Source organism: Danio rerio, chromosome 2, assembly GCF_052040795.2.
Source record: "Danio rerio strain M-AB ecotype USA chromosome 2, GRCz13ab, whole genome shotgun sequence".
Lineage (NCBI taxonomy): Eukaryota > Metazoa > Chordata > Actinopteri > Cypriniformes > Danionidae > Danio > Danio rerio.
In genome coordinates, this window is record NC_141022.1 from 45,579,498 (window position 1) to 45,602,280 (window position 22,783).

The window sequence follows — 22,783 nt, forward strand, 5'->3', positions numbered from 1 at the left end:
TTGCCGTAAACGAAAGAAAATGCATGCATTTACTTAACCCAACAAAACAAAACTGTAACGAGACTTCAAATATAAGGGCAGAGCTGATACATAAACTCATGGAGTTTCTGTAATGTCAGCTGATGATAGTGTTTTTATTGTCAGTGTGTTCTGATTGACTGAATGTTTATGTTGGAAGAGAACATGTGTTTGTGTTTTGAACAATAATTTCATTTTGAAACATGATTGCAGTGTTTTGTTAAACATGGTGTAGTGTGTTCGTTTATTATTGTATTTTGAAAAGAAGTTTAAAGGTTTAGTTTATAATGTGTGATTTTGAGCATAAAATTAACTGTTTTGCCAATTGTGTATTTTAGGTGTGTTGTTGCGTTAAGAGTTTAGCAAACTTGTTAAATGTATTGAAAAAAGTGTCATAGCCATTGTAAAAAACTGTAATACATATAATAATTATTTTTAATCTATTATTTTTTTAAAAAGAATTATTTAACTTAATTTGTTAAGAAACCTTGATGGGGGTGGCATGATCAGTGATGATGACTACCATATTACAGGGCTGTAAGACTTATGAGTTAATATTTGGGTTGTTCACTAAACAAATTAAATTTAAATCGTTTATGGAGCTGAATACAGTAAATGGGATTTATGAAAAGGTTGAAAATAAACCTATGCAACAATCTAGCTTTATAAACAAGTTATTTAACAAAAACGATATGGTTACAGCAATAAAAAATATTAGGATGGAAATGGCATAAAAATTTTTATTGCTAGTTTTTATCATTTTGAGACTGAAGTTGACCAATAAAAAACCCGAAACACACAGCTGAGTCCAGCCAATGGTCTAATATCGGTGTCGTCTCAGCTCCTGCAGTCGCTCTTCAGATGCTGAGTCCGCCTTCTGATCTCGGAGCGCTGTCGCGGTACTTTAATGCCACATGTGACGGTGACGTTACGTAGGTGGCAAGTCGGACAAAATTAACCGGGATACACTGTTTTAGTGTAAACAGATTTATATTAGCCCGCGCAGTGCTACAGGTAGAGTGTCCTTGTTTTTCTCTTGTTTTCTTTCTGTTCATTGAAAGTGAAACTCATCTTCCTGTTCCGTTTGCGCGGGCTTTACGTTGTGGTTTTATCTTGTCTGCTTTCTGTTTTGTTTTTTCTGGCTTTTGAAAACGTTGTCGAGCTCGTGTTCGTTCGGTAGAATGGCAAAACCCAGTGTTTATTTGGCTCAGGATCAATTCAGATGTTCAGTCTGTCAGGATCTACTGAAGGATCCAGTGGCCATTCCCTGTGGACACAGTTACTGTATGAGCTGTATTTCAGGCTACTGGGATCAGGATGAGCAGAAGGGAGTCTACAGCTGCCCTCAGTGCAGACAGACCTTCACTCAAAGACCTGCTTTAGGGAAAAACACCATGCTGGCTGAAGTGGTGGAGAATATCAGGAAGAGAAAACTACAAGCTGCTCGTCCTGCTCAGTGTTACTCTGAATCTTTAGATGTGGAGTGTGATGTTTGTACTGGGAGAAAATATAAAGCTGTTAAATCTTGTCTGGTGTGTCTGGAATCTTACTGTCTGATTCACTTTGAACAACACGAGGAAATTCACCCTGGAAAGCGTCACAAAGTGACTGATGCCACTGGACGACTGCAGGAGATGATCTGCCCTCAACATGACAGACTACTAGAAATGTACTGCAGGACTGACCAGCGCTGTATTTGCATGCTGTGCTTGATGAATGAACACAAAACCCATGAAACTGTGTTACCAGCTGAAGAGAGAGCAGAGAAACAGGTAAAAAACAGCAAAGTACTAACATATTTCTGTTTTAATAAGCTTTTTTTTTTTAAACGACAACATTGCATTTTCACTGAATGAGAATGAACAAATAACCACTTCTTTGTCACCTTTGCATTGGAGATATGAATGTATAAAACATTTTAAGAAAGGAATTTGATCACTGTGGTTTATCAGAATTTCTCTGTTTTACAGAAACACTTGAAAGAGAGCCAGAGCAAACTCCAGCAGAGAATCCAGGAGAGACAGAAGGAGTGTGAGGAGCTGAGAGTGTCTCTAGAGACTCACAAGGTGAGTTTTGAGCAGAAGATCAGCTGCTGGCTGCTGGAAGAGCTGTTTGAGACTCAGTTAGAACTGTCCTGCAGTCAGTCAGTGAGGAGCCCAGTGCTGGAGCACTTTGAGTCCCACTGAAGCCCCTGTGGGGAACAGGTTATGAGGCAGCAGTAAGAGCTGAGTGAATGACTGATTCTGCTGCTTCTCTCTGTGTGTCCTAACAGCGCTCTGTACAGGCAGCAGTGGAGGACACTGAGTCGATGTTTAATGAGCTCATCCAGTTCATTGAGAGAACCTGCTGTGAGGTAACACAAATGATCAGAGATCAGGAAAAGGCTGCAGTAAGTGGAGCTGAAGGACGACTGAAGCAACTGGAGCAGGAGATTGATGATCTGAAGAGGAGAAACACTGAGCTGGAGCAGCTTTCAGGCACAGACCATCACATCTATTTCCTCCAGGTAACACAGATCTGACAAACAGCTCACTGTGTTTAATAAGAGCTAGGTATCTGTTTTCCTGATATTCCTGTTGTATTTTGTGTCTGTGTAGAGTTTCCAGTCTCTCTCTGTTCCTCCTGGAGCTACAGACTCATCCAGCATCGGTTCTCCTCCCTCTTTTGGTGATTTTCGAAAGATGGTCTCACAGGTGAAAGAGAAACTACAGCAGGCTTTTAAAGAAGGACCAGGAAACATATCTGGGATAGGTAAAGTATAGAAGTATTAATTTAGTCTCAGAGATGTCAGTATTATTAACATAATATTGTTGAATGTTGATGTCTAGAGATCATGATATGCTAGGGCCAATGCCTCAGGACATTGCTTTTTTGGTGTTTTGTCTGTTTGCTACTGTATAAATTGAGAACAATGCAGATGATTTCACAATATAACTCTTAAGCCTTTTTAAATTTCTTAATGTGAATGTACGTGTTTTCATGAACTGTGAAATTCAAGCTTTCCTTGCTGTAAATGAATGAGATGTGCAGGTGTTGGACAATAAAACTCAAACACCTAATTTTAGACCACAATTTTTCATTATTATGGTGTAGGGCATCCCTTTTCAACCAATAGACCTTTTACGCAAAAACCGGAAGTATGTCAACAACGTGTAAACCCAGTTCCGGTATGAGTTTTTTTGGCGGAGAAATGTCAGCTAGAGTGTTTTCGGCGAGCCTGAGTTGTCTTCCGAAGTTAATTAAATAAGTAATTAAATACATGCAATTAAAATAGGGGAGAGCAGGGCAGAACCTAACACAGAGCCAGTTGTAACACACTTGTTTTAAATACTTCCACACATGCTAGTATGATAAAACTTAGTGTATTTACTAGATGTCACAGCAATAAATTGTTTTATTATTAAAAAAAACATTTTATATGAACACTTAATAATTGTATTTTATTGAAAAATATTTTAAGATTTCTTGTATTTTTTTATTTTATTAGTTGAGTTTCGTGAACGGCTTATATTACTAACATTAATTTGTTCAGGTGAAAATGCATAACGCTACACATAGTTGACTAGCGTTAACTAAATACTCTTTGAACAATCTTACCTGCAGGTGGGATAGAGGTAAAGTTGGTTTTATATTCGCACATTCAGACTTTCCCCTTAACAATATAATTTCAGAAAAGTATTCTTTGCAAACTCTAAACAGCGAAATCGTATTAACAGCCAATGATTATCAAAGTACAACATTGTTCACAGTCAAATAACCAGTGTTAATGTTGTTTTCAAGTCATATTTGCATGCTAATTTCGATCGAATATTCAAAGTAACATGGTAAATAATATAGAGACTTCTAAATGAACGAATGTGTTGAAAATATAAAACCAACTTTACCTCAATGCAGGTGGGTGTGTCACATAGTCGTGATCCATCCTTACTGCCTTAGCCACCATGTCCCTATCTTCACAGCATAGCTAAAAACTGACTTAGACTGACGTTTGTAGGTTCTGTCATATACTGACTCCCTTCTCAAAGGAGCTGTAAAGTTGTTCCAAGGGAATAGGCTCGGGACAACACCACTCTTCAGGCGACGAACGATGCAGCCACCACTGTAATCATCCGGAGCGAATTGCCGGCTGCAGACATAGGTGCTTCCTTTTTTTACATGAAAACTGTGCCCTTCCTCTCTTCAGATCGCCTGTATCCATTTGGGTTTCAGGTTTGGATCCACAGGAAAAGAATGAAATAAAAGGTAGGGCTGTTTTTGGTTAGAAGACGAACAGCCTGGAACACAACAGAAACTGTAATTCTTTGCCATTTTTCGTATCTGCCGCTATGATAACAGGAAGTTCTAATGCACTACATTGACGTATTTCCGTTCAAAAATGCGTTAGTGCGTAAAAGGTCTATACAGGATCAATTTATCTTGGGAATGACAGATACACGTCCTGCTCAGTGGTCATAGGGATTTTGAGCCATTCTTGTTGCAGAATAGTGACCAGTTCACTGTGTGATGCTGTTGGAGGAAAACATTGCTCCAAAACACCCCAAAGTGGCTCAATAATATTCATATCTGGTGACTGTGCAGGCCATGGGGTATGTTCAACTTCACTTTCATGTTCATCAAATCACTCTGTCACCAGTGTTGCTGCACTACCTTCAGGATATAATGTTTGAACCATTGGGTGTACATGGTCCCAAAGATTCGGGTGTTCTTGGCAATCGAGCACACGTGTTGGGCATAGGGAATGTTATGATATGGCAGTCCAAACTAGTATCACTGCAGTATCACTGATCCGCCTCCGTGCTTGCAACAGTCTGTGTGCTATGCTTTTTTGGGGCTTCTCCACACCGTAACTCTCCCAGATGTGTCAATAATAGTCAAGGTAAACAATCCGTTTCACATTGTCCCAAGATTTTTGCTGCTGGCACACTTGAAACCGAAGGTTGTGGAGCTCCAGTCGAACAGTATTGGTGTAAACGAGAGTTGATGTGCACACTTAAATCTGCTATGTGTTGCGCAGCTGTAGTTTTATGTTTTTTGGATACAATCTGGGTTAGCACCGCACAACGCTTTCTCTTGCGTACACAGTTACTTTTGTTGGATGTGGTTCATCCTTCTTGGTGGGTAATGCTAATACTACCCTGTATACCATGGCTCTTGACTCATCACAAAGACTGCTGTCTTGGTCACAGATGCATCAGTGTGACAATTTGTCCCCTTTTTTGCTACCATTTACTACTACTATTTTGTATTTATTATTTATAATTTGAATTACTGCTGGCCTGGTGCTGTAATCATTACTTGATTAATATTTGGGGATGAATGGATTTGCTGTGAGTGAACTGTGAATTTAGGCCCCATCTCCTAACCGTAGATTTTTGCATCTTCTACATCTAATTTCAAGATCATGCATTCAGAATAGTATGAATTGTTATAGAGGTGGTCAAATGTATATTTATACTTCCTATTATTTTAATAATTAATATTAAATGCTCCTGTAATGTGCACCCTGGAAAGAGCCAGTAAAGTGGGTAATAAATTATAAATCTTTAAAACCATGTGTTTCTCTATCTATTTCAGAGAAATTGGAGGGAAGCAATGAGTCTGAACAGCCAGGGTTACAGCAATTGGTGTATGAAACAACCATTCAACCAACATCTGTGGGGCGATCTGAGAAACAACGCTATACACAGGGACAACCTCGCTCCATAGTGGACAAAGGTGCACTTCATCCACATGGTTCTTTGGTAACATCAGTGAAATAGTAGTCATTGGGGTTGATACCTGAACCTGTGGATGATGGTGGACATCCTATGGAAGATGTTATTTCCGTTTCTTTACAGAGGATTCCACCTGTTAGACAATTCAAATTACCAGCCAGAGATAATAATTATCATTTTGACCATAATGATAATTGACCATAATCATAATTCTCTCAAATTCTCTCAAATTAGAGGCAGAATGTTGTTGAATGTTGCCAGTGTATGATCTACTGACTACATTCACCTGTGTACAGAATTTTAAAGGACTCTTGAAAATAGGTGTGCAACATGAGAGCTTTTCACACTTAAAATTTTTAATCATGGCTCATCCTAAAACCTGGATAAACTGAATCCTGTTATCTGTAATCTCACACCGCTCATTCTATGCCTGGAGTTAACAAATAATCATGGGGATTGATTGAAAGTCATGTGAAGTGCTTTGAAATGTACCTTTTTTTGACAGGGTGGGGCAGCTCCTGCCCCCAAAAAAACAGCCAATAGTTTCTTTTTTTATTTAATCACAGCTCAGCCTATGAGAGAGAGGCTGAGTTTAATGAAAAGCATCTCGAAGGGGGCGGGACATGTCAGATACTAGAGAGCATTTGATTTGGTGAGAAGATTTGATGAGAAACTAAAGTATGGGCTGATGTCAAAAAATGTTGGTCTATTTAGTTGAGTGACAGAATGCAAGCTTGGGATGTTTATATCCTCTAAATGCAGTTTGTCTATTTTTTTTTTTTTTTGGAGTACACTACCTAATAGATATACTTAAAATTGACATGCTCATACTGACATATAAAAACTTTATTTTAATTCCACAAGACCTTTAACATGCATTTCACACTGTCAATTCATAAACCACAGGTTAACGTTCTTACACGCTTATTTGCAGCATCACCTGTTGATTTCTGCATCTTGTCAGTTATGAAAAGTGTTTCAGCATAGGTCTTTAACTGTTTTAAGCCTCACAAGATGCACAAAATGTACAACAAGATGTACATTTGGACTAGGAGCAAAGTTTGTCATCTTACCTTCTCCTGATCTCTCCAGTTTACATGCTTTCCATCTTTTATTATTTTTTTTAATGACTGACTGCTGTTTACATGATGCACATTTATTTGCGTGACATGAACCTTGCTGCTGAGTTTCTGATTTTGCCAAGCATGCAGCAGTAACAACAAACACTACTCCATTTCACATTGACCAAACTTAGCATCGCAGTGCGGGGTTAACTCTGCAAATTTGGTACTAACACTGCTCTAAAGCAGGGTTTTATGAATAAAATGTGATGTTACTTTCAAACTACAGGTGTGAACAATGTTTTAGTCAAGGGTTAAAAGCATAGAATGATGATAACCCGGCATTAAGCACACTGTGAAAAGTCCTATAGAGGTGTGAGCTCTGAGGGAGTTATTTAATAAAGAGAGTCAAATAAACTTATGTGTCTTTTGCATTTTCTAAATGGACTCCATGTGTGTAAGTGGATGTGTTTTATACTGCTTCCTGACAGTTAGGCTAAATTTATGCCCGTCTGTAGAGCCCTGCATTGGCCTCAAATTTACGCCGGCCCTAGCCAGAGTTGCTGGCTTTTGCCCGGCCTTTGTCTGCTCTGCTGATCCCTTCTCTCAGTTTAGTTTACATACTTTTCAGATTAAGATGGTTTGTATTTATTGGAAAAATATTATATTTAATTTGTTTTTAAGTTAATTTAGAAAAATTATGTGAAGCATTTTTGTTGCAGACACTATACCACATTTAATTAGTTCAGCCTATCAAATCAACACTAGACTAATATAAAAATGTTCAGATTTATTCTACAAGTATATAATGATCTTCTATTTAAGCACTATTATCAGCATCTCAGAAAAGGCATTTTTGACAACTGAGAACAAGATATATTGTACTGTATTGGAAAGGCAAACAAATAATTCACATTAAAAATAAAAATAACCAAAAGAAAACGTTCCCTGTAGTTTTTTTTCAATGTCGGTTTAACAACATCTCACACACACAAACATGTAAAGGTTATTATAAGTTATTTAATCAGTTATTTAAAGAACTTCAGATCTTTAGAAAGTAAGTTTATAATGATTTATTAAATTGAAAAGATTATTGACAGCAATGTTTTATCGTCAACTGCACGTGGATCTCTGCATGTGACGTCACTAATTTATCTCCCTCCGACTGTGGGCTTCATCAACCAGCTGCTAAGCAGGTAAGTTTATAAATGTTTATGTTTTCGGTTATTTTTGCAGGACTTTGTCAAAATCATTGTGGATTCGTTAGCAAAAGTCAATCATTAGGTTTCTGAGATCATTAATCAGATTATCCAGCATTTTCTTTTGAAAAGCAAAATCGTTATAACGATCTAGGTCGACTAGCCACTCCACAAGTCTGTTATCTAAGGCAGTATAATGTTAAACATACAGTATATCTTGTAAAACTCCACAATCCATTAACTTGAATAATGTTCATGTTGGTGTTAGTTTTATACTATTGAGGAACTCATGGACGCGTTATAATTAGCATTTTTTTAAATAGCAATCTAAATATAGGCTAATAACATTATCTAACGTTAAGCTATATTCATCAAAATTTGAATCTTAACGTTACCTATGATCGGTAAACTGCACTGACATTTAATCAACTTTTCACTAACTTTATTATAACATCTTTTTGTAGGGGAAGGCTTTTGTCAGAGCTGAAAGAGAAGACTCATTGTCCTTTACAGTATGTATAGTTACACACACAAACTTAAATATGTGGTTAATGAGGACTCTCTATAGACATACTGATATATGCTGTACAAATTGCATATTTTATATACAATCATAAACAAGCAATGGGATAATTATGTTCTAGTTAATTGAAATTATGAAAATAAATGTTAAACTCTTATTTTTCAGTGCTTTCCAAACACATTACTGTTTTCATCCTGTGCATTCTCTAATTTGATTGCACTTTCCTAATAAGTTTTTTAAAGATATAATTTTAGGTTTATATCATGAACATTCTGGTAATATTTTCCCTTTTTTTCAGTACTGACCTCCATCCAGCCCCAATTAAGTACAGCAGCGGAACCAGCTGATCAAGATCACCAAGATTACAGAAACTGCAGGTAAGTTACAGTAGTGTGTGTTGCAGCTAAATTCTGTAAAACAGTGGACATCAAGGTCACACTGCTGACTCTGAGACATCCTGGAATATAGATTAGCTAGTAAGCACTGTTTAAGTACTAATATAAGTTTTAATGCATAATATGTACAAAATTCATTGCATTCAGTAATATTTTCTCTTTTCCTCTTTTGTTTAAATGCAGATAAACATAAATCCACCCAGGCAGAGGTTTGCTGCTTCTATTTCTGCACTTTCAGGTACGTGTTTTGACTGACTTTCAGAAATATAATTATTTAAAAATAACATATATTTAAGTCTAATTAAATTAGATTAGTTAAATTAGTTCACCTAATAATTTAAATTAAATGTGTGTGGATGTTTGCCATAGATGGGTTGCAGCTGGAAGGGCATCCGCTACATAAAAAACTAGGTGGAAAAGCTGGCAGTTCATTCCGCTGTGGCGACCCCGAATTGATAAAGAAACAAAGTCGACAAGAAAATGAATGAATGAATAAATAATAATTAAAATTGTCATTAATTACTCAGCTGAAACTGTGGGGTGAGTAATTGTCGTGATGGTGAGTAATTAATAACATTTTTTTGAGGGCAAACTAATCATTTAATAATGCAACATCTTAAAGTCGTTTATAATTTCTTAAAGGGATTGTTCATGCAAAAGTAAAATATATATTAGTGTGATTTACTCGCAACCTGTTTATTATGAGCTCATTCATTTGCTACATGTAATGTTGCAAGTAGAAAAAAGAGAAAACAGCAACTTTTTTGTTTCAAATGTAAAAAATGCAGACATAGAGTTGCAAGTTTAATCTTAAATGAATCCCTCATTATGTTGATAAGTTAAGCTGTAATTCTTTGAAATATTGTTTTTTATTTGTTTCAACATTTAGTCTGATGTAGTGTTATGGATCTTGCTTCTACTGCTTTTTTGAAAAGTTGTTTTTGAAAATAATATTACAGTATGCTGTAGCAATCATTAACAAAGAGTTGTAAATACTATAATATACACTCACCGGACACTTTATTAGGTACACCTTACTAGTGCCGGGTTGGACCCCCTTTTGCCTTCAGAATTGCCGTAATCCTTCGTGGCATATATTCAACAAGGTACTACAAATATTCCTCAGAGATTTTGGTCCATATTGACATGATAGCATTACACAGTTGCTGCAGATTTGTCCGCTGCATATCCATCATGGGAATTTCTCATTCCACCACATCCCAAAGATGCTTTTGTTGAATTGAGATCTGGTGACTGTGGAGGCCATTTGAGTACAGTGGACTCATTGTCGTGTTCAAGAATCCAGTTTGAGATGATTGACGCTTAATGACATGGCGCGTTATCCTGCTAAAAGTAGCCATCAGAAAATGTGTACACTGTTGTCTAAAAGGGTGGACATGGTCAGCAACAATACTCAGGTAGGCTGTGGCATTGGCATGATGCTCAATTGGTACTAATGGGCCCAAAGTGTGCCAAGAAAATATCCCCCACACCATTACACCACCAGCAGCAGCCTTAACCGTTAATACAAGGCAGGATAGATCCATGCTTTCATGTTGTTGATGCCAAATTCTGACCCTACCACTCGAAAGCCGCAGCAGAAAGTCAGACTCATTAGACTCGGCAACGTTTTTCCAATCTTTCATTTTCCAGTTTTGGTGAGCCTCTGCAAATAGTAGCCTCAGTTTCCTGTTCTTAGCTGACAGGAGTGACACCCTGTGTGATCTTTTGCTGCTGTAACTCTTCCGCCTCAAGGTTCGACGTTTTGTGCGCTCAGAGATGCTCTTCTGCATACCTGGGTTGTATTCAACTCAATTCAGCTTTATTTGTATAGCGCTTTTACAATGTAGATTGTGTCAAAGCAGCTTCGCATAAATGGTCATAGTAACTGGATCAGGGTAGTTCAGTTTTTAGTGTTTAAGTTCAGTTCAGTTTAGCTCAGTTCAGTGCGATTTAAAATCATTACTGAGAGTCCAAACACTGAAGAGCAAATTCATCGATGGGTAGCTCTACCGATCCCAAACCATGCAAGCTAGAGGCGACAGCAGAGAGGGAAAAAAACTTCACTGATAGGCGAGTGAAGAAAAAAAAACCTTGAGAGAAACCAGACTCAGTTGGGCAAGACCATTTTAATTTCTCCGCTGGCGAAACATCTTGTGCGGAGCTGCAGTCTCAGCAGCGGATGATGAAAGCTGGCCTCAGCGAAGACTCGTCTGTTCCTGGAGGGTCACTGGAATCAGTCTCATGTTCTCTACTCCTCCATGACCACTACAGCAGCTGCTCAGGATACGGCCTGGTCAAGGATATGGAAACCTTGGGATCATCTCGTCGCTGGTCTTGGATCCAATCAGTGACTCCACATAGTCTGAGGGCCTCGGGATGAGTATCCCCAGGTGGAAATGGAGAAAAAAATAAAACAATTAGTGTAACTGGTGTTCATAATGTGAGGATCCTATCAATCATGGTTATGACCAACAGATACAAATATCAAAGAAAGTTTTATTGATGTAATTTAAAGATTTTTTAACCTTATCCTTATTTATTTATTTATTTTTACCTCATCCTTATTGTCTTAATGGAATATTGCCTTTTTCTTTTCCTTTTTTTTTTTTTTTTTTTTACAATTCTATAATGTTGACTATAATGTTCAGGTGAGTGCATATAGAGGTGAGTGGTCAGAGGTATAGTGCAAAAAGGAACAGAAGTTGTCGATGCTGTCACACAACCCCAAAGCTTTGTTTTATACACAAAATGCAGCCATACGTACGTAGCCCAGGGCACATATTTCGCGGTTCTCAAACATGTAGCCCTGGGCACATATTTATATTTATATTCATTGGTTTTGACAGTTGTCATTGACCCACCTACAGCACTTTTCTATTGCTTAGTATGGACCTTCTGGTATGTGTAGGCTTTCACACATTGTAACATTTTAATTTCCATTTACATCTGTTCTGCATGGATCCATGCTTATAGATTTCTAGTACTTTCCCTTGCTTTTGCTTTCAATCATGGAAAGCCCCTTACATGTCCAACTGAGACACGCTTTGTTTAATTAGTTTTTAGAGGTTTAATTACATGTTGTTTACAACTTAATATTTATTATAATTAAATATAAAAAGAAATACATAAAAAAACAACACTCACTCCAACTTTGTGCCCACCCATTTGCTTCCATCCTGCTGGAATATAATATGGAGATGTGAAATTGTGATGTGTAGCAACATATGTTACAAATGTTGTACACGTAACAGTTTTAAAAGTGACAGAAAACCAGAAGCATATTTATAATCTCAAATCAATTGTTCTTGTTCTAACTCTCTAAAATTGTACTGTAATCAACAGCGCTGCACCTCATATTCAGGATGAGGAAAAAAGACAGAGGTTTCCCAACATAATAATATATGCCTACAAATAGTTTTACTATAGACGCATGTTAATATAATGATGAGAAAAAAATAGCTCTTGGCAGGAATCGAACTCAGGATGCCGTAATATCCATAGTGCAATAATATGTTGATGCACTAACCACCAAGCTATTGATGATATAACATATCACCAACATGATATAACTTATCAAAAAAATAGAAAAATAGAAAAATAGAAGAAGAAAAATAAAATAAAAAAATAGAAATGAACTCTGTGTGGAAGCTAGTCCCCCCCAATTCATATACTACATATACTGCACATAATATAGCCACCAACACTTAAAACAAAGCGCATATATTGCCATTCAGTAAAGCTGTATTTCTGTTTTTTATGCTGTCTCAACATGGTGTCATACACCAGTAGACTTCATATTAATATGGATGGGATATTAAATGGAAAAACGTATGGCAGCTTATAGTTACTATAGGTATATCAGATATTGATGTTCTTTTTTATTGTTAAATAATTGTCATATAATAAATGATTATTTCTCAAGTTCTCTCTCATGTTCTGTCTGTTAGACCCCCCTATTGTTTAGTAAAAATGAAACTCGAAACTTTTTCCGTTTGCGCGGGCTTTACTTGGTGGCTTTGCACTTCTTGCTTTCTGCTTTCAACAGAACACACTGTTTTTAATCTCTTCATATTCTGTCTGTTTGTGCAGTAAAATGGCAGAATCCAGTGTTTCTTTGGCTCAGGAGGATCAGTTCAACTGTTCAATTTGTCTGGATCTACTGAAGGATCCAGCGGCCATTCCCTGTGGACACAGTTTCTGTATGAGCTGTATTTCGGGCTATTGGGATCAGGATGAGCAGAAGGGAGTCTACAGCTGCCCTCAGTGCAGACAGACCTTCACTCCAAGACCGGTTTTAGGTAAAAACTTCATACTGACTGAAGTTGTGGAGAATATCAGGAAGACAAAACTACAAGCTGCTCGTCCTGCTCAGTGTTACTCTGAATCTGTAGATGTGGAGTGTGATGTTTGTACTGGGAGAAAATATAAAGCTGTGAAGTCCTGTCTGGTGTGTCTGGATTCTTACTGTCAGATCCACTTTGATCGTCACGAGGAATTTCACTCTAAAAAGCCACACAAAGTGACTGATGCCACTGGACGACTGCAGGAGATGATCTGCCCTCAACATGAGGAACTACTAGAAATGTACTGCAGAACTGACCAGCGCTGTATTTGCATGCTGTGCTTGATGAATGAACACAAAACCCATGAAACTGTGTTACCAGCTGAAGAGAGAGCAGAGAAACAGGTAAAAAACAGCAAAGTACTAACATATTTCTGTTTTAATAAGGTTTTTTTTTTAACGACAACATTGCATTTTCACTGAATGAGAATTAACAAATAACCACTTCTTTGTCACCTTTGCATTGGAGATATGAATGTATAAAACATTTTAAGAAAGGAATTTGATCACTGTGGTTTATCAGAATTTCTCTGTTTTACAGAAACACTTGAAAGAGAGCCAGAGCAAACTCCAGCAGAGAATCCAGGAGAGACAGAAGGAGTGTGAGGAGCTGAGAGTGTCTCTAGAGACTCACAAGGTGAGTTTTGAGCAGAAGATCAACTGCTGGCTGCTGGAAGAGCTGTTTGAGACTCAGTTAGAACTGTCCTGCAGTCAGTCAGTGAGGAGCCCAGTGCTGGAGCACTTTGAGTCCCACTGAAGCCCCTGTGGGGAACAGGCTATGAGGAAGCAGTAAGAGCTGAGTGAATGACTGATTCTGCTGCTTCTCTCTGTGTGTCCTAACAGCGCTCTGTACAGGCAACAGTGGAGGACACTGAGGCGATGTTTAATGAGCTCATCCAGTTTATTGAGAGAACCCGCTGTGAGGTAACACAAATGATCAGAGATCAGGAAAAGGCTGCATTGAGTGGAGCTGAAGGACAACTGGAGCAACTGGAACAGGAAATTGATGATCTGAAGAGGAGAAACACTGAGCTGGAGCAGCTTTCAGGCACAGAACATCACATCTATTTCCTCCAGGTAACACAGATCTGACAAACAGCACATTGTGTTTAATAAGAGTTATGTATCGGTTTTCCTGATATTCCTGTTGTATTTTGTGTCTGTGTAGAGTTTCCAGTCTCTCTCTGTTCCTCCTGGAGCTACAGACTCATCCAGCATCGGTTCTCCTCCCTCTTTTGGTGATTTTCGAAAGATGGTCTCACAGGTGAAAGAGAAACTACAGCAGGCTTTTAAAGAAGGACCAGGAAACATATCTGGGATAGGTAAAGTATAGAAGTATTAATTTAGTCTCAGAGATGTCAGTATTATTAACATAATATTGTTGAATGTTGATGTCTAGAGATCATGATATGCTAGGGCCAATGCCTCAGGACATTGCTTTTTTGGTGTTTTGTCTGTTTGCTACTGTATAAATTGAGAACGATGCAGATGATTTCACAATATAACTCTTAAGCCTTTTTAATTTTCTTAATGTGAATGTACGTGTTTTCGTGAACTGTGAAATTCAAGCTTTCCTTGCTGTAAATGAATGAGATGTGCAGGTGTTGGACAATAAAACTCAAACACCTAATTTTAGACCACATTTTTTCATTATTATGGTGTAGGGCAGGGGTCACCAATCTTTATGAAACTGAGAGCTACTTCTTGGGTACTGATTAATGTGTAGGGATACCAGTTTGATAAACACTTCTCAAATAACAAATTTGCTCAATTTACTTTTAATTATACTTTATGTTTTTCGTAAAAATTAATGATATTCATCCATGTGAAGACACTGATCATGTTAATGATTCTCACAAAAGTTATCAACAATGATTTGACAGGGTAGGAAATTAATCATTACTTGATTAATATTTGGGGATGAATGGATTTGCTGTGAGTGAACTGTGAATTTAGGCCCCACCTCCTAACCGTAGATTTTTGTATCTATTACATCTAATTTCAAGATCATGCATTCAGAATAGTATGAATTGTTATAGAGGTGGTCAAATGTATATTTATACTTCCTATTATTTTAATAATTAATATTAAATGCTCCTGTAATGTGCACCCTGGAAATACCCAATAAAGTGGGTAATAAATTATAAATCTTTAAAACCATGTGTTTCTCAATCTATTTCAGAGACATTGGAGGGAAGCAATGAGTCTGAACAGCCAGGGTTACAGCAATTGGTGTATGAAACAACCATTCAACCAACATCTGTGGGGCGATCTGAGAAACAACGCTATACACAGGGACAACCTCGCTCCATAGTGGACAAAGGTGCACTTCATCCACATGGTTCTTTGGTAACATCAGTGAAATAGTAGTCATTGGGGTTGATACCTGAACCTTTGGATGATGGTGGACATCCTATGGAAGATGTTATTTCCGTTTCTTTACAGAGGATTCCACCTGTTAGACAATTCAAATTACCAGCCAGAGATAATAATTATCATTTTGACCTATCATAATTCTCTCAAATTAGAGGCAGAATGTTGTTGAATGTTGCCAGTGTATGATCTACTGACTACATTCACCTGTGTACAGACTTTTAAAGGACTCTTGAAAAGAGGTGTGCAACATGAGAGCTTTTCACACTTTTTTTTAATCATGGCTCCTCCTAAAACCTGGATAAACTGAATCCTGTTATCTGTAATCTCACACCGCTCATTCTATGCCTGGAGTTAACAAATAATCATGGGGATTGATTGAAAGTCATGTGAAGTGCTTTGAAATGTACCTTTTTTTTGTTTGATGTAATCTCAACTCAAACATGAAGACAGGGTGGGGCATATTGTAGCTTCTTCCCCAAAACAGCCAATAGTTTATTTATTTATTTTTTTAATCACAGCTCAGCCTATGAGAGAGAGGCTGAGATTAATGAGAAGCATCTTGAAGGGGGCGGGACATGTCAGATACTAGAGAGCATTTGATTTGGTGAGAAGATTTGATGAGAAACTAAAGTATGAGCTGATGTCAAAAAACGTTGGTCTATTTAGTTGAGTGACAGAATGCAAGCTTGGGATGTTTATATCCTCTAAATGCAGTTTGTCTATTTTTTTGAGCACTCTAGCTAATAGATGTACTTAAAATTGACATGCTGATACCAACATCTAAAAACTTTATTTTAATTCCACAAGACCTTTAACATGCATTTCACACTGCCAATTCCTAAACCACAGGTTAACGTTCTTACACGCTTATTTGCAGCATCACTGTTGTTGAATTCTGCATCTTGTCAATTATGAAAAGTGTTCCAGCATAGGTCTTTAACTGTTTTAAGCCTCACAAGATGCACAAAATGTACAACAAGATGTACTTTTAGACAAGGAGCAAAGTTTGTCATCTTACCTTCTCCTGATCTCTCCAGTTTACATGCTTTCCATCTTTTATTATTTTTTAATGACTGACTGCTGTTTACATGATGCACATTTATTTGCGTGACATGAACCTTGCTACTGAGTTTCTGATTTTGCCAAGCATGCAGCAGTAACAACAACACTACTCCATTTCACATTGACCAAACTTAGCATCGCAGTGCGGGGTTAACTCTGCAAATTTGATACTAACACTGCTCTAAAGCAGGGTTTCATGAATAAAATGTGATGTTACTTTCAAACTACAGGTGTGAACAATGTTTTAATCAAGGGTTAAAAGCATAGAAGGATGATAACCCGGCATTAAGCACACTGTGAAAAGTCTTATAGAGGTGTGGGCTCTGAGGGAGTTATTTAATAAAGAGAGTCAGATAGACTTATGTGTCTTTTGCATTTTCTAAATGGACTTCATGTGTATAAGTGGATGTGTTTATACTGCTTTCTGACAGTTAGGCTAAATTTATGCCCGTCTGTAGAGCCCTGCATTGGCCTCAAATTTACGCCGGCCCTAGCCAGAGTTGCAGGCTTTTGCCCGGCCTTTGTCTGCTCAGCTGATCCCTTCTCTCAGTTTAGTTTACATACTTTTCAGATTAAGAGGGTTTGTATTTATTGGAAATATTATATTTAATTTGTTTTTAAGTTAATTTAGAAAAATGATGTGAAGCATTTTTGTTGTTTTTGTTGCAGACACTATACCACATTTAATTAGTTCAGCCTATATCAAATCAACACTAGACTAATATAAAAGTGTTCAGATTTATTCTACAAGTATATAATGATCTTCTATTTAAGGACCATTATCAGCATCTCAGAAAAGGCATTTTTGACAACTGAGAACAAGATATATTGCACTGTATTGGAAAGGCAAACAAATAATTCACATTAAAAATAAAAATAACCAAAAGAAAACGTTCCCTGTAGTTTTTTTTTCAATGTCGGTTTAACAACATCTCACACAGACAAACATGTCCCAGATAGCAAAATACACTCGGGCCAGTTCCGGCTAGATTGTCGCCAGCCGGAGACTAACCCCTCGGCCCAACTTCGGCTGCCGGACTCGGGCCGGATGCCTGTGGACTCACTGCCCGATTCCGGCCCGAATCAAGCGGGCCAGATGCGGCGGCCGTAAGCGAGCCGACGCTGCGCATCCGCGCCGGAAACGGCGCGAGGGTAATGTGCGCTGCGGCCCGGAGCTGGCGCGACTCCGTATTTATGCACCTTATAAAACCTTTTGGTATTACATTGGTACTTGATATATGGTATTACAACCATTTGAATTTATATAACAGCAAACACAGGCTATAATGTAAACACAAAGTGTAAGCACTGCGTTTAACCTTTGAATAAAGTGCAAACTGCATACATATTCTGTAACGAAAATAATCAGACAAATGACAAAATAAATAAATGTTAAACGTTTATTCATTGCATGAAAAAAAAAGTACTAAAATTTTATAAATAATTTTGAAGTGCACAAGAATATCAATATAAAAACAACACAATAAAGACACACAGAAAGATTTAAACAAAAAATCTAAAAATTACACACAAACACAGATGTTTTTTAAAACAACCCTGTTTTCTCAATAGACTTGAATTAAAAATTTGTAAAAAACAGCTAAATTTTATATAAACCTAAATATAGAAACCAATTTAAGATATAGCAAGAAACATCTTAAAAATACCAATGACAATCCGTAAAATAGTACAAGTCAAACTTGTAAAAAGTACTGCAGAATTCCGAAGAAACATCTTGAAACATTTTTTAATAAAACATTAAAATAATAATAAACAAACAAACAAATATATATATATATATATATATATATATATATATATATATATATATATATATATATATAATTGCAGAAGTATAAAGTCAAACTTTTTTTTTTAAATAAACTTGAACAAAAGCAATTGCACAAACAGCAAGACATGAGTGAGATGATTATACATTTCATATATATACACGTCTTGTGCAATTTTATATTTATAATTTTATTTGTATTACGTTTATTAAAAATGTATCAAGATGTTTCTTCAGAATTTGGCCCACACACATACATACATACATACATACCATACATAAATACACACACACACACATACATATATATATATATATATATATATATATATATATATATATATATATATATATATATATATATATATATATATATATATATATATATATATATATAAATGCAAATGAAAGAAACAAATTGTTCAAGTATCAGGGAACATCCTAATACACTTAAAATGTTGTTTAAAAAATAAAACAAAATAGTGATGTAGACATTGACACATTAGCTTTCTCTTCTTTCTTCCTCCATCCCTGTCAGGGGCAAGTTGTAGCTACCTTGTAATGCATTTTTCCACTTCTTTATCAGTGGCGTGGTATGGACATTTGTCCTCACTCCATCTGTGATTAAAAGATAAACAGATAATTAGTAGTGAACAAGTACTAATGTAAAAAAAAAGAAAAAATTAGGAAAAAAGTAGGCTACCTACGAAGCAAAAAAAAAAACAATTAAAAAAAACAAATTAACCTTAAACACTTTGAAATTAGCAAGAGCTTGAACTTACCAGTTTCTTCATTTGTTCGGGCTGCTCCTTTAGTTGATTTTCAAGCTTTTCCAAATCAAATTGGCCAAAGGAAGGTCAAATGTGTTTACATCTGGAATTTCATCACGTCTGTTTTGGTTTTGTGAGAATCAGGCCCAGCTGCTGCTTTATGACGTTGCATGATTTTAAAACTTCAGTCAGTCGTGCTAAAAAAGAAAAATAACAGATTAGTATAAATCAACCTGTAGCTTATTCTCATACAACTTCTGTAAATACAACAGTGGGTTAGACACTGCTGATATTCTCTAGTTGATCTTTACTTTCTAGCTGCATTAAACCTTAACAAATTTAGTGATGTCTTCAATTCTTACAAAGACATCACGAGATGCAATAAGTTCTGTCTTGATCTCAAACTGCACTAGAACAAAGCCTGTAAATGTTCATAGGTGTACTGCAGGAGTGTCCAAACTTTTTGGGCCGAGGGCCAGATGCAAAAAAACAAACGTTGTCGCGGGCCAAATTTTACATACATCACACAGACACGTGTATATAAATATATATATATATATATATATATATATATATATATATATATATATATATATATATATATATATATATACAGTTGAAGTCAGAATTGTTAGCCCCCCTAAATTATTAGCCACCGTTTATTTTTTCCCCAATTTCTGTTTAACGGAGAGTTAAACATTTTTTCCACACATTTCTAAACATATTAGTTTTAGTAACTCATTTCTAATAACTGATTTATTTTATCTTTGCCATGATGACAGTAAATAATATTTGACTAGATATTTTTAAGACACTTCTATACAGCTTAAAGTGACATTTAAAGGCTTAACTAGGTTAATCAAGTTAACTAGTCAAGTTAAGGTAATTAGGCAAGTTATTTTATAACAATGGTTTGTTCTGAAGACTTAAGGGGCTAATAATTTTGACCTTAAAATGGTTCATAAAAAAAATTCAACCGCTTTTTATTCTAGCCGAAATAAAACATAAGTCTTTCTCCAAAAGAAAAAATATTATCAGACATATGGTAAAAATGTCCTTGCTCTGTTAAACATCATTTGGGAAATATTTAAAAAAGAAGAAATAAATCAATGAGGGGCTAATAATTCAGACTTCAACTGTGTGTAGATAGATAGATAGACAGACAGACAGACAGACACAGACAGACAGACAGACAGACAGACAGACAGACAGACAGACAGACAGACAGACAGACAGACAGACAGACAGACAGACAGACAGACAGACAGACAGATAGATAGATAGATAGATAGATAGATAGATAGATAGATAGATAGATAGATAGATAGATAGATAGATAGATAGATCATAACAAGAACTGCTGCTTAATTGAATGCATGTAATAGCGACACCCGGTGGTTATTTATTGAATTACGTTCATTTTTATATAGCGGATTCTATTGATATTTATAAAAACGGCCCGCGGGCCGTAGTTTGGACACGCCTGGTGTACTGGAATGTACAGTATCTGTGCATCTTGATGGTGGTCTTAAGATTTCTGCCATAGTCATTGATGGTGATGGTACTTGTGGTGCTGCATTGATTTCTGAAATCTTCATACCTGCCTTTTATCCAGCCTCTTTGTTCCAAGTAATTTTTCTTCATCATGGTATAGATGTGTCTATACTGTCCCTTAATCAGATACATTTACAAAACAAAACATCACTTTAGTATAGTGCCAGGGCAAAACCCACAGGTTGTAATAGATCAATGACATAATGTTGACAGTATGTGTTTAAAATAATTGCAAACAAACCTTTAGATGTATGACAGTCATCGTCCTCATCTGTCTACCAGTCAGAAATCACAGTTGCGTGTGGATATTTCAGTCGAGCTTCTTCATATGCATCTATAATAAAACATCGCATTGTTGTTAACCTCCCGTAAAGAAAAGTTCAAATCCTGAAATACTATCAAAGTTAATTAATGCATATAATACATATAATGCATATAATGTTATAGTGTAAATAATCAGTACACAGAAGGTTGCACAAGATTTATTCAGAGATTCATGCAGAGTGACAGCCTTATGAATCTGAGACATAGATTTGTAAGATGGTCAAGCACATGCATTATTCTGTACCCATGAAGATTAACCTACCATTGTGAAAAATGTTTGATGATGATAGCCAATAACAATAAACCATTTCAGCTGTTTGTGAAGCAATTAGTAATGTAATGTCTGAAAAGCTCAATCTATGTTGAAAATGTATCAGCAGTTTACAGCTTATGGACTTTTAGCACACAACTATAGCATGCCTATTCACGTTCAAAAGAGTGTGCCATTGACTGCTTTGGTCGTGATGTGCTGCAAAATGATCTCACTAACCTTTGTTAAACAAGAACAATAAGACTTAACCAACAAATATTGTTACCCATTCATTTAAATCAGAATTTATCACTGTCAATAACATAAAAAAATAAAAAAAAACATCAAAATCTGCTTTAAGACGTTCAGTTTTACATTAACTGATCATTACAGCTTGAACAAAAGATATAATTGATTCACAGAGGCTAACACATATGAATTAAAGTGCATAGTAATATATTTCTCTTGGATAATTTAAAGAGAATAGTAAACAGTCGAGTTTCGATCATTTTCGTGACTAACTGCATAAACAAGATAAACAATATTTTATTAATCCAAAACGATTAGTTTTTATTTACACACAATCACAGAATTAATACTGTTGGATAAGTATACGCCTGTACAATGATTTTTTTCAACATCCACGGTACTTTATAATGTTAAATCAGGAAAAAAACACGTTTTGCCAAGTTAGTTAATGGATTCGTCTACAGAAACTTTCTTTAACGCAAAGTTAGCATACACACAAATTCGTTTCATGTTTCTTTAAAATAATTAAAATAGTTTTCAGTTACTACACACGTTACAATCTAACATTGTGTAAAAGGAAAAGGAACTTTCAGACGTGTTTGTAACTGTTAGCGTTAGCATACATTAGCTCCAGTCGTGTTTCTTAAAGCAAGTTACATTTCGTATCAAACTGTTTTAAATTACTAAACGCTGTTACAACCAAACACAGTGGAAATGTTTTAAGCTCTAAATTCGCTAATTTTACAGAACACAAGCAGTAAAAAGCTTACCTTTCTGACCGGAATCCACGTGAGTCTTTGAAAAACCAAACTTTTTCTTCTTGTGATCTTTGTGCCATGGTGGTTGACAACCAGCTTTTTGGAGCATTACCGCCACCGTCTGGATTGGAGTTTGGATCAGGAGTTTAGTAACGCATGAGTTTATTATGAAACCAACTTCTGCTTTAAAAAAAAAAAAACAGTCAGCACAGGAGCGTGCTATCTCAAAAATAAGCGAATTTTACATGTGACATGTATAATCTATTTATAAATAATATTGTTTTGTTTGCGTCTAAACATTGACCATCCACACTATATTCTTTTTTTTTTTTTTTTGCTATTGTACCATGAATATTTTCTCAAATTATCATTAAACGTGGAGCTAACAGATTACTA

At 36.2% G+C, this 22,783-nt stretch overlaps 2 protein-coding genes and 2 long non-coding RNA genes across 6 annotated transcripts; 3 read left to right on the forward strand and 1 right to left on the reverse strand.

Moving 5' to 3' along the window:
- The first annotated feature begins 1,002 nt into the window (after nt 1–1,002).
- LOC147837204 (E3 ubiquitin-protein ligase TRIM47-like) lies at nt 1,003–7,735 on the forward strand. Its single transcript, XM_087241217.1, has 5 exons — nt 1,003–1,790; nt 1,989–2,084; nt 2,291–2,524; nt 2,616–2,769; nt 5,593–7,735. Exons 1-5 carry the CDS (start codon nt 1,200–1,202, stop codon nt 5,775–5,777), a joined length of 1,260 nt encoding a protein of 419 aa, XP_087097343.1. The 5' UTR covers nt 1,003–1,199; the 3' UTR covers nt 5,778–7,735.
- A 208-nt stretch (nt 7,736–7,943) lies between these two features.
- On the forward strand, nt 7,944–9,148 carry LOC147846465 (uncharacterized). Its single transcript, XR_015478824.1, has 4 exons — nt 7,944–7,989; nt 8,457–8,504; nt 8,814–8,892; nt 9,094–9,148. It is a non-coding gene; the product is annotated as an uncharacterized LOC147846465 (long non-coding RNA).
- Nucleotides 9,149–12,953: 3,805 nt separating this feature from the next.
- Nucleotides 12,954–17,051, forward strand: LOC147846466 (E3 ubiquitin/ISG15 ligase TRIM25). Of its 2 annotated transcripts, XR_015478770.1 has the most exons (6): nt 12,956–13,600; nt 13,797–13,892; nt 14,099–14,332; nt 14,424–14,577; nt 15,438–16,496; nt 16,582–17,051. XR_015478770.1 is itself a non-coding variant. In XM_087241216.1 (5 exons), exons 1-5 carry the CDS (start codon nt 13,007–13,009, stop codon nt 15,620–15,622), a joined length of 1,263 nt encoding a protein of 420 aa, XP_087097342.1. In that variant the 5' UTR covers nt 12,954–13,006; the 3' UTR covers nt 15,623–17,051. The 2 variants fall into 2 exon arrangements, 1 of the variants encoding a protein (XP_087097342.1); XM_087241216.1 differs by having other exon boundaries at nt 12,954–13,600; nt 15,438–17,051.
- Nucleotides 17,052–18,079: 1,028 nt separating this feature from the next.
- LOC147846467 (uncharacterized) lies at nt 18,080–22,453 on the reverse strand. Of its 2 annotated transcripts, none has more exons than XR_015478788.1 (5): nt 22,400–22,453; nt 21,048–21,140; nt 20,857–20,923; nt 19,265–19,449; nt 18,080–19,100 (listed from the first exon to the last, which is right to left on the reverse strand). It is a non-coding gene; the product is annotated as an uncharacterized LOC147846467 (long non-coding RNA). The 2 variants fall into 2 exon arrangements; XR_015478787.1 differs by having other exon boundaries at nt 20,853–20,923.
- Between the last annotated feature and the right edge of the window lie 330 nt (nt 22,454–22,783).